Source organism: Miscanthus floridulus, chromosome 6 (assembly GCF_019320115.1).
Source record: "Miscanthus floridulus cultivar M001 chromosome 6, ASM1932011v1, whole genome shotgun sequence".
NCBI classification, from domain to species: domain Eukaryota; kingdom Viridiplantae; phylum Streptophyta; class Magnoliopsida; order Poales; family Poaceae; genus Miscanthus; species Miscanthus floridulus.
Genome location: NC_089585.1, coordinates 141,729,464 through 141,743,343, shown reverse-complemented (window position 1 = coordinate 141,743,343; position 13,880 = coordinate 141,729,464). Strand labels below are relative to the sequence as shown.

At 46.2% G+C, this 13,880-nt stretch overlaps 2 protein-coding genes across 2 annotated transcripts; one reads left to right on the top strand and one right to left on the bottom strand.

Annotated features, from left to right (window-relative positions):
* On the bottom strand, positions 1-2,523 carry LOC136457167 (uncharacterized). The gene is made up of 2 exons (XM_066457211.1): positions 1,382-2,523; positions 1-534 (listed from the first exon to the last, which is right to left on the bottom strand). The coding sequence occupies exons 1-2, from the start codon at positions 2,364-2,366 to the stop codon at positions 518-520; spliced, it is 1,002 nt and encodes a 333-aa protein (XP_066313308.1). The 5' UTR covers positions 2,367-2,523; the 3' UTR covers positions 1-517.
* A 1,123-nt stretch (positions 2,524-3,646) lies between these two features.
* On the top strand, positions 3,647-11,406 carry LOC136457170 (uncharacterized). Its single transcript, XM_066457215.1, has 7 exons — positions 3,647-3,968; positions 9,236-9,335; positions 9,441-9,561; positions 10,022-10,143; positions 10,243-10,364; positions 10,702-10,861; positions 11,094-11,406. The coding sequence occupies exons 1-7, from the start codon at positions 3,833-3,835 to the stop codon at positions 11,215-11,217; spliced, it is 885 nt and encodes a 294-aa protein (XP_066313312.1). The 5' UTR covers positions 3,647-3,832; the 3' UTR covers positions 11,218-11,406.
* Positions 11,407-13,880: the final 2,474 nt, after the last annotated feature.

Genomic DNA, 13,880 nt, shown 5'->3' with positions numbered 1-13,880 from the left:
AGTTCACTGAAAACAGGGGAAATAAAAACTGAGAGCAGACAACCAAACATAACACGAATGGAACAAAATTCTGGGCTGTGCCGAGTTTAATAGACGACCCATGACATCTATCTACATAAACTATTTTAACCAACGTAGTCTGTCTGTCAGCACCTTTGCTTATACTAGTTAGATAAGCCCTAGGCGAATCCCCTGTGACTTGTTCTCCTCCCAATGGAATCCTCTACAATTCACATCTTACTGTCAGCCACCCTCACTGACCAAGCGATCACACTGAACACTATCCACGATACCCAAAGCCCTGAACATCAGGAGGACCTGTATATGTCATCACAGCCAACCCGATCGTCCAAGTACTTTGCAAAATCACAATCCCTGTCAGCATCAAGAAGATGTAGTCCACGTCCACGGGCTCTGGGAAATTACTGCCACACAAATCCACTTCGTCCTCTTTGAAATCCCGGCAACCAAGGAAGTCGTCATAGGTGGGGTGCACGATCTTCTTTTTGTTGCTCTCTCAAGCAAAGCAGGAAACTGCACATGTTTTACCAAAAGCAGAATTTCCAAGAAAGGTCGGTTACTGTTGTACTGTTGCACAATTTGTAGTAAACAGTACTAACAAGTTTTCAAACATTGGATTAAGCAGGACGATGCTGGCACGTGGCACTCGTGACATCTAAAGCACACGGCAAGGATAAAGCATAAGATTGGTGCGTGCAAGCCATCAGACAACAAGAATCAATTTGGAATTCAATATATGCATGATGAATCAAGTTTACAAAGTTCTCTATGTAACAAGTAATTTAAAAAGAAGCATTCATCTCATCTATCATCTATGGTGGTGAGGCTCTAATCAAATAAGATAAATCCCACAACTCAACCAAAATGGAACCAAAGCAATTCAAACCTCTGTAAACATATAATAATTATGAGGATTTCAGGTACAGGTCAACAAAGAAAAGGGAAATGTATTCTCTGTGCTTGCAATTTGGTGTCATGAAAATGGGGTTTTAGGGAGTTATTTAAAGCTTTCAGGAGTGTATGGGGTTTTAGGGGCTTTCAGGAGCACAGCAAGTACAGGCATCAGAGTGTTCAGACATTTTTTTTGGCAGACAGCAACCAATTCAAGCAGCAGAGGAATTCATAGCAATTGCACTAAAATGAGCGGCAGAATTGGTGGATATATGTCCCTCTATTCACCTAAAAGGCTAAAACTATGTTGGTATGATGGTGGTGGTACTTTAGACATAGTAGCAGTAAATAAACTTCAGATGGCCTGTCGCATGCTTGTAACGTAATTTTGTGCTAAGAAGTAAGAACCTAGCTTGCTGTACAATGCAGTACCATAAAGACATAGTAGTGGGTAGAGGGGATTATGTACCGATCTCTTTGGCTGGATCAACTATCACGCACAGGTTGATACAAATCTCATCGTGAGCAAGAACAGTTGCTTCAGTGAACAAGACCACAGGGAAGCCTAATGCAGAATCAGGGTACTTGCGGTTCGCCAGGAAATTGATTTGGTAATAACAATTGCTCAGTCCTTCCTCTTCCTCGTTTACCAGACTTGCACCAGATACAGAATGAAGAACGAGCTGCTCCCCTGTTTGCAGTGTGTAGTGTTGCGATGCCATGTTCACAACATCAAGCACTCGTCTTCCTGTGTCCTTGAACTGCTGCTTCTGAGATGAGATGCAGTCAAGGACCCGTGGCCTTATCGTCGGTGGCGGCAGAGGAGGCTCATCTGGCAACTCCGGCACTAGCACATTGGTGAGGTGGTCGATGTTCCCAGGTGAAAGCATATAGTTGATGAGCAAGTGCTGAAGTAAACTGTTCTTGGCATTGATAGTGGGCAGTGCCGATGCGAAGTGAGCAAAGGCTGCGGGATTGGGGTGCCGGGCCGCCTCGGCTGCCAGCTGGAAGGCGACAAGGTTGCGAGGCGCCATGACTCGCAGGGCGGAGGATTTGCTGGTCCCGTTGGCCAGCGCGATGGCGGAGCCGAGGTCGGCGTTGGCATCCATGAGGTGGTAGAGCGCGTCGGCGGCGGAGACGGACGGGCAGTAGTGGCGCAGGGCGGCGACGAGGCCCTCGAGGGAACGGTGGCAGATGCGGGCGATGCCATCGGTGGGAAGAACCGCGCGGACGTCGTCGCCGCCGTCGCCGTCGTCCGTGGCGGCGGGGTGAGGGAACGCGGCGGCGTACCACACGGCGTTGACGATGATGTTGTGGGGAGGCCGCAGCCTGCCGAAGCAGTGGCCGCCGACGAGGACGCCGTGGGCGAGGGTGGCTCTGAGCAAGCCGGGGGGCAGCCGCGAGAAGGCTTCGAGGTAGTAGCCGTGGATGAGGTTCAGCAGATTCCGCCTCATGGCTCTGATGTCCGATTGTGACCAAGCCTCGTCGTCGTCCACCACCGCCGGCGCCGGCGCCGGCTGCTCCGGCTAGCTCCAGCCATGCGAACGGGAGGGTGGAAGATACGATTCCGATTCGATTCGGCGCTGAATCGCGGGGGGCGGGCGGCGCGAGGGCTTCTTCCGTTGTTCGCTTCACATCCGAACCGCCGAACGGGAAGCGGCTACTCGTTTCCGTTCCTGCCGTTTTCTTCGTTGGGCCGTGTATGGCCCCCTTAAAAATTGGACTTAGGCTAACCTTGAATCTAATATCAAAGGCCCATATGCTAGTGCAACAAAGTACCGTATATAGGAATCTCATAATAATATTTTGCTAAAAAAAGGAAATCATAATAATAGAGTAACAGACAAGTTAAATACACCCTCCGATGTGTGTTTAGAATCAAGGGAGTAGATAGCTATCGACGTACTTATTATGAGTTTAAAAAAGATAAAAAAGATGAGCGGCGCAATACGTCATTGCTAATAAAGATTTTGTAGCTTCAAACTTAAAGCAAAAGTGAGAGCGAGAAATGACAAAATAAAAACTTTCCAACTTCAAATAACAAGGGTCTATTTGTTTAAATTGTAGCTTTTGGTTCAAAAGCTCGCTTTCTGGCTTGGCTTGTGACGGTTTTTTTTCTATTCTTGTTATAATAGATTCTTTAGTTTCTCAACACACCAAAAAACTAGATTTTTTTTGTTCAAAAATCAATTTAACAACTAGGTTGTTTGTTTTAATTTTTAGCTTCTTGCCGGCGGGAACCAGCAAAAAAACAGAAGGAAAAATAGGTTCTAAAATACAAAGGGTGAAAATAAGGAATGATGGACAGAGGGGGGAAAGAGGTCCGTTAATTTTAAGAGCTAAGTTTGTCTAACATTATCATAAGCATAGAGTGTGCAGGATGTCAGATTCACAAAAGAAAATATTTAAAAACAATTATTTAAAAAAAACAAAAAATGAAAAAAAGGTGCTTAAGGCCTTGTTCACTTTGCAAATTTTTTGCAACCTGATAAATAGTACCACTTTCGTCTTATTTGGCAAATATTGTCCAATCGTGGACCAACTAGGCTCAAAAGATTCATCTCGTGATTTCCAACTAAACTGTGTAATTAGTTATTTTTTTTACCTACATTTAATACTCCATACAAGCGGCTAAAAATTGATGTGATAGAGAGAGTAAAAAGACTTAAAATTTGGATGGCATCTAGACAAGCCCTAAGGAGGAAGGAAGTTGACTATAGTGGAGTCTGGAAGCTGAAAGGTCCACCGCAAGTGCTAGCGAAGCGTGCGAAGCCAACGAAAGAATTCCGAATCCCCACGCCGACTCGCCGATCCGCCCCTCTCTACGGCTCTACTCCACCTCGCCGCCGGCCAGCCAGGCCTCTCCTCCCGAATCCCGATCCATCACCCAGCCGCCGCCGGCCATCCACGAGGAGGGGCCATGGACGCAGGCAGGAAGAAGTGGGTGGCCTGGGCGGTGGCGGCCGCCATCTTCGTCGTCCTCATGCTCGTCACGCCCGCCATCCCGCAGGACGAGGCCTACCACGACTTCGCCGACCAGCGCACCCTCTTCCTAGGTACTGTACCCTCTACCCGCCACCACCATCCTCCGTGCCTCAATTTGCCCGCCTCCCGGCCGCGCCTCAGTGCCTAGTATAGTATGCCTAGCTTAGCTAGGAATTGAATTCCCAGTGTGTCCTACCGATTTTGCTATTTGTTTCTTCGATTCATACTAAATGGAATCTAACCGTCCGATGAACTTGAGTTCAAAAGGGGAAAACAAACTTGGTTAATTGGCGTGACTCTCACTTGTTGTCATACTGCACGGTGCGTTTGATGGTTAATAGTATATTGCCCGTGCTAATGTTACGGTGACATCTAGGGTAACTCATATTAAACATTCATTCATCAAATGGTAAACAACCTATTATTACGAATTTGAAAAATATAGTAAATCTAAATCAATCTATTATACTTGATCAATGGTTATTGTCAGCCTTTTGCTACAGCCATTTTCTGGTCACGGCTAGCAGGCCATTGATCTGACCAATTTCATCACGTCCATCTTCTGGTCACGGCTAGCAGGTCCCTCAAAAAAGCATCAATGTCCCTACAAATATCATGAAAACTAGCAGGCCATTGATCTGACCAATTTCATGAACAATCACGGGTGGCTCATATGGCCAAGATGGGGGACAAACTGATTGTCGGCTTCAGGTTTCATGGAATGCATGTTACAACATGCTTTGTAGTATTTTTCCAAAAGTAAAACAGTGACAAACAGAGAAGAAACCACCAAGGAGGTTGACGTATTCCATTGCAGAATCTGTTTTCTTTTCTCCAAGTCCAGCACCACGTCGTCTACCGCCAACCTCCATCCTCTCAGAAGTGCCATGTTGGTAGCATTCCCTTTCATAAATTCAAAAACTGAATTTAGCACAATACAAGAATGGAAGTAGTATCATAAAAACTGAATCCGCAGTATCAGGATTTTTTTTTAAAGGCATGCAAACAATCATGAAGGAACCTAATCGCAAACCAAAAATCACAAACCAAAAAAAAACATGAAGGAACCTAATTACAAGAATGGAAGTAGTATCATAAAAAATGAATCCGCAGTATCAGGATTTTTTTTTTGAAAGGCATGCAAACAATCATGAAGGAACCTAATCACAAACCAAAAATCACAAACCAAAAAAAAACATGAAGGAACCTAATTACAAGAATGGAAGTACTATCATAAAAAATGAATCCGCAGTATCATGATTTTTTTGAAAGGCATGCAAACAATCATGAAAGAACTAATCGCAAAAAAAAAAAAAAAATCATGAAGGAACCTAAGCCAGCAAACAAAGGAAATTAGCTAAACATGCAATCATTTAACTCGAGAGAGTACCTTAACAGAAGGCAACAACTTGCTGTTCGTAACCTCTCAGAAACAAGTCTAAGCATCTCCAAAATTTTCAAATATCCAGAACTCAAATAATTACTGTCCAAATAGATCTATGGAAAGCTAACCTAAATTGCTCTCCAAAATTTTCATATATGCACTCAAATCAACAAAGAAAAGAGACCAACTCACCATGCTTTGCTTCTTAATCGCTGGACCAGGGCACCTATGTCTCATTCACCAAGACAATAACAAACATTTGTCCAGGTGAATTTCTATCTATTGGATAGGCTATGAGTGTGTGTTCGTTGACTGGTCAGCTACTGTTGCTTATTATGCTAAAAAAAAGCTACTGTTGCTTATTGAAATAGGCATATACTTTCAGTCAAATGCATGTCAAAATTTTCATGGAATATTATGGCTGCTGCTATATTAGTTCATTGGAACTTAGAAATTGTATTATCTGCCAACTTAGAGATAAAAATCAAAGGCTTAACCAATGCTAGAGAATGTTCAGTAATCCAGACAGGAAACAGGCCACACCATTCTAGTTTATTGTTTTGCCCAACTTTATATAAGGAATTACAATCAACAAGAATGCCCCTTGCAATAAGAATGTTTGTTATCCATCTTACAAATATGTGATACCTGAAGGTTTTCTGGTGTCAAAATGGCAACTGTGCTCATACAGAGCTCCAAGAAAACAGCCTATAAATGCATGAAGCACGAAGCAGTGAAAAAAAGATTAGTATCATTACCCACCTTGTATGTTTTTGCGACAAGCTAGATTGATGCCAGTGCTTAAGGGATACAAAGTGTCATCAAGATCTGAAAATGAAATACGAAAAACATCATTATTTGATTGTACCACAAGATGAAGAAATAAACGCAGCAACAAATTTCTCTGGATTTTTAAGAGCAGGGAACACACCAAACAGCAAGCACTCATTAGTTTGGTCTTTCAAGAATAGCCTCCATTATCAACCTTCAAAATCCGCTCCTTTGGTACACCAACCTTCATAAAAGAACAAATATAGAATCTATCACTCATACTGCAAAGCTACTGCTTATATATAATAAAAAAGGGAACAAATATCTTTCTCAGGTCCAACGTCTCCAGTGTTACAAAATATAGCCATTGCATCTACAGAACAGAGTATGCATGCTTTGACAGTTAAAGATGATTAATGAATCAGAAGATTATCTACTCCTGCTTCTACTACAGTTCACTGTTATTGTTGCTCCCTCCCTCCCTGCCTCCTTCCCTCACTCCCCTCTAATTGTGCACGGCGCTCTTGTACTCCTAGCCTAGGTTGGCAGTGAAATATGGTTGAAGACATTTATAAACTTTAGATTTAGATAGCTGACCTCATTGTGCCAGATGTCGAATGCTTCATTGTCATCTTCAAAAAACACTAATCCACAACCTTTCTGCAGGTAATCCGTACCTAAATAAAACAGAATGAAAAATATATACTCAACAACAACAACAACGACAAAGCCTTTAAGTCCCAAACAAGTTGGGGTAGGCTAGAGTTGAAAAATATATACTCAAACCTTGTAAAATCAAACAACTAAATACAGATGGGTAAATACAATTCGAGTCTGAAAGTCATGACTCTATTGATCTGGTCGTACAGCGAGTACGTCCTCCTGCTCACACCCGCATCCCAAAAGAAAAACACTTTCAGTATAGATAACCTTTTAGACATGACTGAAGTTGCAGAACAAATCAATCAGCTGAAAGGTAAGTACATCTACACACAGCAATGAGAATCACATGTATTATAAATTTAGTGTGCCTGCATTTCTTTTCAACGAATGACATTTCTTCGATATTGATAAGGCACTATCATAACTATAGTAAATTTTAACAACCAGACCCAAAAGGGTCCTTGACCAGGACATAGAACCAATCTCTCAAATTGTACAAAGGATGCAGTTGTCAGATTAATATATTGTACATGATACTTGTATCTATCATCCCTTCTGTCAAATCTCATGAGCAAATAAAAGTTGTTCATAACAAAAAAAAATAGAGAAAATATTAGTGGCACAAGAGCAGGCTGTACCGTCGTAGTAGGGGACATGGTCAGAAGAGTTTATTGGCACTCATTCCTTTTCTGACTAATGACACTCATGTTGTCATGAGTTTGTAAGGCAAATCAGCAATAAACAAATAGGCATTTGATGAACATAGTGTAATATTGTCGTGCGTTTAGTTGCTTGTTTCTCTAGAAGCAAAGCTAATTAACTGGATGTATTCAGAGATATGACCAACAAAGAAAATAGAGATAGAAATTGAGTCACCATGTTATAATATAACTACTATCTCATTGTTTTGCAACATACATCTAGAAATCATGAATAACCATGTAAAATGGCAACCAGCTCATCAGCTTCTTCAACAAAAATAGTGAAGCATTGAAATAACCAGAGATGCTGAGTAACCATGAACCCCGACAAGATGAAATTCATCCATAGAATAAGTAGCCATGAACCCCGACAATTATTGGCAGACAATATAAGGCAATGGTTTAGGGAGGCGAGGTTATTGAGAGTTTTCTGCTTTTGTTTCGATTAACCTTTTCTGCTTTTGTTTCGATTAACCATAGTCAATTTGGGTAAAAAGTATCCAGTTTATTCTAATATAAATTATTTTACTAAAATATTGCAACAAATTAATGGAAATGGACATGCCAGAGGCTTACCTGACATCGATCCATTCATATATCCATGAACTGACATCCATTACGAAGGGGAAAGCAACTCACCACAGTAGGCATAACACAAGGATACACACTTGTAAATGGATCAGATGTGAACACAAATAACCAAATAGCTAGTTAGGGTTCGAGTGCTCAGATTCGCACCGTAGCAGGAAGGGAATAGGAAGGTGAGCTCACCCTGGTGATGCTCATCAACGACAAGGGTGAGGAAGGGCGAGCCGGCGCGATGGCCAGGGGCGTCGCCGGCGCTCGACCAGCCAAGGTGGTAGGGCGTTGATGGCCCGGCGCAGCCGGCAGCAAGTGACCAAAGCCAGGGGGACCGCGCCGCCAACCACGGAGCCGGGCAGGGGGCCGCAAGGCCAGCCATGGTCGCGGCTGCGACTCCGGCCGCCATGGCCGTGGCTGCGACTCCGGCCGCTGGGGGCCAGCCACGTCGCTGGGCGGTTGTGACCTCGCAGAGGGGCTTGAGGACGGTGCTCTCAGCGCGACCTCGCCGTGGTCGGGGGCGGCGCTAGGCGGCTGGGAAGCAGTGGGGGCAGAGGGAGGAGGAGGCACCACGACGGGGGCAAGGGCGGCGGCGGCGGCGGCGGCGTTCTAGACGGACGGAGCCTGTGCGAGGAGAAGCATCGGGAGGCTGTTTTCTTTTTTTTTTTAATTGATAGGCCGCCGCCAGGAATCGAACCACGGCGGGTGCGGGCGTGGGAGGCTGAGGGAGTCGCACGCGGGGTGGGCCATCGTTCGGGCGCACTGGATGCGCGTGGGAGGTCCGCGGGAGTGCGATGGAGGGCAGACACACTAAACATGAGCCGTCGGATTTGGATGAGTAATGAGAGAGAATGGCTAAGAGATAATCTGGTCCATCCGTTTTGATGGTGTTATATTTTCTGGGTGCATTCATGGGTGTGGATGTAGCATAGGTCATGACTGTGGAGCAGGCATTTGTTGTGTGGCTGTAGATTTATTCTAACTGGTGTATTATAGGGTAGGGTAGATTGGCCACTACGTTCAGAAATTCAGAATTGTATCATGTTATTTTGATGCTACTGGCTAATTGAAGCGGTAGCTGGATCAAATGCTTGTATGCTCTAGTCGATACTGATGATACAGATAATCGACAGATAGCATGGACATGCTGCTATACTGAGTTTATATTTATCTAAACAACATATTGTCATGCTGAAATTTGGTGTCACCCTTTCGATCTAACCCTTCATCTCTGCTGCAGGGATTCCTAACACCTTGAATGTGATTTCAAACATCCCCTTCTTTTTCGTTGGCGTCACGGGGCTCATCCTGTGCCACTACAACGACTATTTCAGGCTAAGGTGCTGAACTCCTGCTCATGCCTGTTTCACTCCTGTTCTGAATCTGACTTTCTGAGTCACAGTCTCACAGACTCAATGCACTCTGATGGTAATCTTTGCTGCCAGCTCGCAGGGGGAGCTCTGGAGTTGGACGCTGTTCTTTGCCGGAGTCACTGCTGTTGGATTTGGTTCTTCCTATTACCATCTCAACCCAAATGATGCCACGCTAGTTTGGGACAGACTGCCAGTGAGTCTTTTTTTTTTCCTCGCTTTACCTTATGTTTACCTTATGTTCCATGGAGTCCCATAGTTTCTACTTGTGTTTAGTTCTAAGGAGTCCCATAGTTTCGGTGTGTGCAATGTACCAGAATCATGGGAATTTTGGCAGCGAAATCATGGAGAGGCCAACTGTCCTTGATTTCACTACTCACTAGGACCAGTTACCTGATATTACTCAACATACTAAATGGTATCATTTTACATTTTTATCAGTACTCATGTTCTAGTTTTTCCCCCTGAACGAACCATCACCAGATCATGCCAATTTCTATTAACAAAATAAAGAAAGAACAGGTTTAGGTACAAGGACCTAAAAAGCAAGGGAAAAAACCCTGCTCAGTAACAAAACAGAGATAGAAGAAAACCAAAGGAGATGTTCTAGATTTTTTAATGTGGTAAAGGTTGACATAATTGTTTTCTTTTTCTAGACGACAATTGCTTTCACTTCTGTCATGGCTATATTCATCATTGAAAGAGTTGATGAGAGAGCAGGTGCAAAGTCCCTGGCACCACTTGTGATTACTGGTGCCTTGAGCATCATGTATTGGAGGCAAGTTTTTCCTATGTTTTCAAATATTCTTCCCTTCAGAGAATACTTTTTTCTTTTTCTTTCAACCCCCTCTATTTTCACTGTTTATCCTCTATGCAGACACTTTGATGATCTTCGCCCGTATGCAGTGGTTCAGTTTGTTCCATGCATTGCTTTACCTGTGATGGCTATAGTAATTCCACCGATGTATACACATTCAAGCTACTGGTTGTGGGCAGCAGGTTTGTGAGCGTTTCTCAATGCCACTGTGATGTATGCTCTTTTGGTTCTTTTGATCTATTGGTCATTAATCTAAGAAAAGGTTAGGACTTTACATTCAGATGGAGTACAACGTGGTATATGCAAATTATTGAATTCTTCAATTGCTCTGAGCCCCTCTGCAGTGGGAGTTCTTCTATTACTTTCCCCACTTGATCTATAAAAATGATGTCAGCAGTTGTCCACTCTAACAGATCTGTATTACTAAATGTCAGGGATTTCTTCTAAGCATAATTTACTATTGATCCCAGTTATGCACTCTGGATTTTGTATTTGTTCTGACTTGTGAAACAATCTCAGGATTTTACCTCCTTGCTAAAGTGGAAGAGGCTGCCGACAAACCTATCTATAACTGGACTCATCGGATTGTTAGTGGTCATACACTTAAGCATCTATGTGCTGCGATGGTACCGGTTTTCTTGGCCCTCATGCTAGCTAAAAGGACCATTGAACCGGAAAGGTGAGCTTCTATACTGTTTGCTGAAGAACAAATGTTGTTCAGTCCATCAATAAGAATTTTCGTGGGAAAAAAAGAATTCCTTCTTTTGCATCCATCTTGGGTTGCTCTCATAGGACTCATGACAACTTCCTCCATTGAGTATGCTGTGGATATGCATCACCCGTCGTCATATGTACTCGTAAAAGCCTGCATCTGTGTGTCTGTGACTCACAATTTTTTTTTTGACATGCAGGATAAGCTTGCTCCAGAAATGGAAGATCAGTTGGGTTACAGTGAGAGAGAGGCGTTCCAAGGATAGGAGTATAGTTGATGTGGATTGCAACTACGCTGTTGTTTCAGATATATCTGAACAGTAAATATGCATCTAGTTAACATGATGCACATGTGTATCAGTGTATGGAAGACGAGCAGGGCACGTCCTCTGAAACATTAAGAAACCCACCCTAGCTGAGTTTTGTCACTTGTGCTAATCAGAGTTGCTGTAAAGGCGTAGATGACAAATGTTGTACATAGCAATAATTAATCATCAATACCGGAAGCATATATTTCCAAACTTCCCTTTACAAGATTTTGCGTTTGATCAAGATGATATAGTTTTGTGCACGCAATGACCATGAATAGCCAAGATTGCTCCTGGACAAGGTACACATTTGCAAGCAACTCGGCATCTCCCATTTTGTGGGTTGTGGCCATAAAGAGGTGTCTAAAAAGAGGAGTCCTGCAGCGTATCTTCTAACTGATGGAGATGGGAATATCCTTCATCGTCCATCTCTTGGATTTCGTCGAGCTGTGTCTGTTTACTCTTGAGCAGGACGTCATAGGCATATCTCCACTCCTTGACGTCTCTCTTGGTAGACGTGACTCGACCGAGGGCGCATAAGGCGCTGGGCAAGCCACGGCATTCCACCACCATCTGGTTGAAACACACTTGTCATAAGTAAAACAGAGAAAAAAAACGTCACTACTCGCCCCCGCGTCGCTCCCCCACGCGGGCGACACGGGCGCCTGCGGCCTCCCAAACCCTAGCAGCCGCCCCTCCCCCCCTCCCCGTGCCACGCCGCCGCCGGAGCTGGGCGCTGGCATGGCCACGCGGCTCGCCGGGATGGCGGTGGCGGGGCTCCTCCTCTCCTCGCGATGTGGTGGCGCAGGTGACAGTGAGCCGGCGGATCTCCTCCCACTCGGGCTGCGTGGAGCCCGGCGGGGGCGTCCGCCGCGGCTGTTGGCGGCGCCGGCTGGTGCCCAGCTGGCGCGTGGGGACGGCGGCGGATCCCCTTCTCCCTCGCCCGTCCCTTCCTCCAGTCTTGGCGGCGGCGACTGCGTTGGCCCGGATCGCTGGATCGGGTCCAGGGTGGCTGGATCCAGTGCCCACGCGGCCGGATCTGGAGCTTCGGTACCTGGACCCGGCACTCTCTCGAAGGGCTGGCGAGGGCGGTGGCTGGCCAAGGCGGAGGCGACGGCGACAGCAAAGGGGGTCGGCACCAGTGATCTACTGTCGATTCTGACGCCGCTGGGCAGGGGGCGGCGCCCACGGGGGTGGGGCGCGTGTCTGCTGGTGGCTGACGTCGGATCGCAGCACCGACAGCACGTGCCAGGAGCCGGCGACGGCGGCCGCCTGAGGCGTTGGTCGTGCGGCGGTGTTTTCGCGAGCAGCGGAGTCAGGTCCGGCTCCGCGTTGCCCGGTCGGAGGGGGTGACGGTCGACGCAGCTGTGCGGCTGCTGCGTGCAGCCGGCGCGTCGAGGCCCCTCTAAAGGGGTTACTGTGGAGCGGCAGGACAACGGTGAAGGCAGTGGCGGATGGCAAGGGGCCTTGCTTCTTGGCCCGACGTTCATGCTTGAGGACTCCTTGGGCGAAAGCCTAGCGACGGCGACACCTGTGGGTGCCGCTTTCCCTGTTGGGGGCGTCGTGTATCCCCTCTAGCACTATCATCCAAGGGTGAAAGCCCGGTCCACTTTGGACGTGCGACGGTGGCGCCATCGGCGTCGCTACCTTCCTGAAGGCGTCGCGTTTGGATTTCGTCGTGGCCTCGATGTCTCCTCGGTGATTGTTCTTCGCTTCTTGGCGCCTCGACGACGCGTGGAGGTGGGTCTTGCTGCGAGAAGTCGAAGCTGCTGCGTCAGGGACGTGGGTCGGCAACGATGACACGCGGTGAGCAACCTCCTTCATCGTTGGCTGGGGTCTGCTAGGGGTCGGCAAGCGCTGGGGGCAAGGCGGGTGGCCGTGATTGGAAGTCGGAGCTGCTCTTTGCGGGGTGCTTGAGCTTGGCAACGACGACCGGTTGCGGCCGCTTGCTTCGGGCTCGTTGGTGGGTGTCTTGTGTGTGGACTGCCATGAGAAGTCGGAGCTGCTGGCGTCTTCTGCCATGCTCGGCAACGATAACCCATGGTAGTGTGCCGTGTTAGTGCCCAGCCGCGTCGTGTGGGTTGGTTAGCCTTCGGGTGCCCTTTTGACATCCCGTTGGCTAGCCCTCTTGTACATAAATTCTTTCTGTCTTAATTGAGCAGCAGAGCTCCTGCCTTTGTTTCAAAAAAAAGTAAAACAGAGGAAGGGAGAAGACGATAAAAATGTTTTTTTTTGAACATAAAGCTTTGGTGATTGCCAGATATAATGTACGTAAACTACCTTGTCGGCGAGGTTTCTGATGTGAGGATGAGCAGGGATGAAATCAACCCCAACTTTCTCCATGAAGAGGCTCCACGCATCATGATCAGCCAAGCATTTCATCCGGATAGTAGCAGTGTTGTCGGCACCACAGCCCATGTCAGCGCAGATATCCGGGTACCTCGTCGTGAAGATGACCTTCTGGTTGTGCCCAAGTGGCATTGGCAGACCCACGGCGGCGAGATCAAGCCTCTCCCGCACATCATCAAGGAGCAACAAGAATTTCTTTGGTTCCAGAGAAGTGGAAATAAGTTTTGCCATAGCAGGGACATCATCATCATCATTATTATTATTATCTGACGAATGTAATAAACCTAAGTATACGGAGAGGACACGCTGTAGCTCTGATCGCTTGAACTT

Coding starts and splice junctions, on each gene's coding strand:
- LOC136457167 (XM_066457211.1), bottom strand. CDS start 2,366: ATGAGGCGGAATCTGCTGAACCTCATCCACGGCTACTACCTCGAAGCC.
- LOC136457170 (XM_066457215.1), top strand. CDS start 3,833: ATGGACGCAGGCAGGAAGAAGTGGGTGGCCTGGGCGGTGGCGGCCGCC. Junction 10,144..10,242: donor TTGAGCATCATGTATTGGAG/GCAAGTTTTTCC, acceptor TCCTCTATGCAG/ACACTTTGATGATCTTCGCC. Junction 10,862..11,093: donor AGGACCATTGAACCGGAAAG/GTGAGCTTCTAT, acceptor TTTGACATGCAG/GATAAGCTTGCTCCAGAAAT.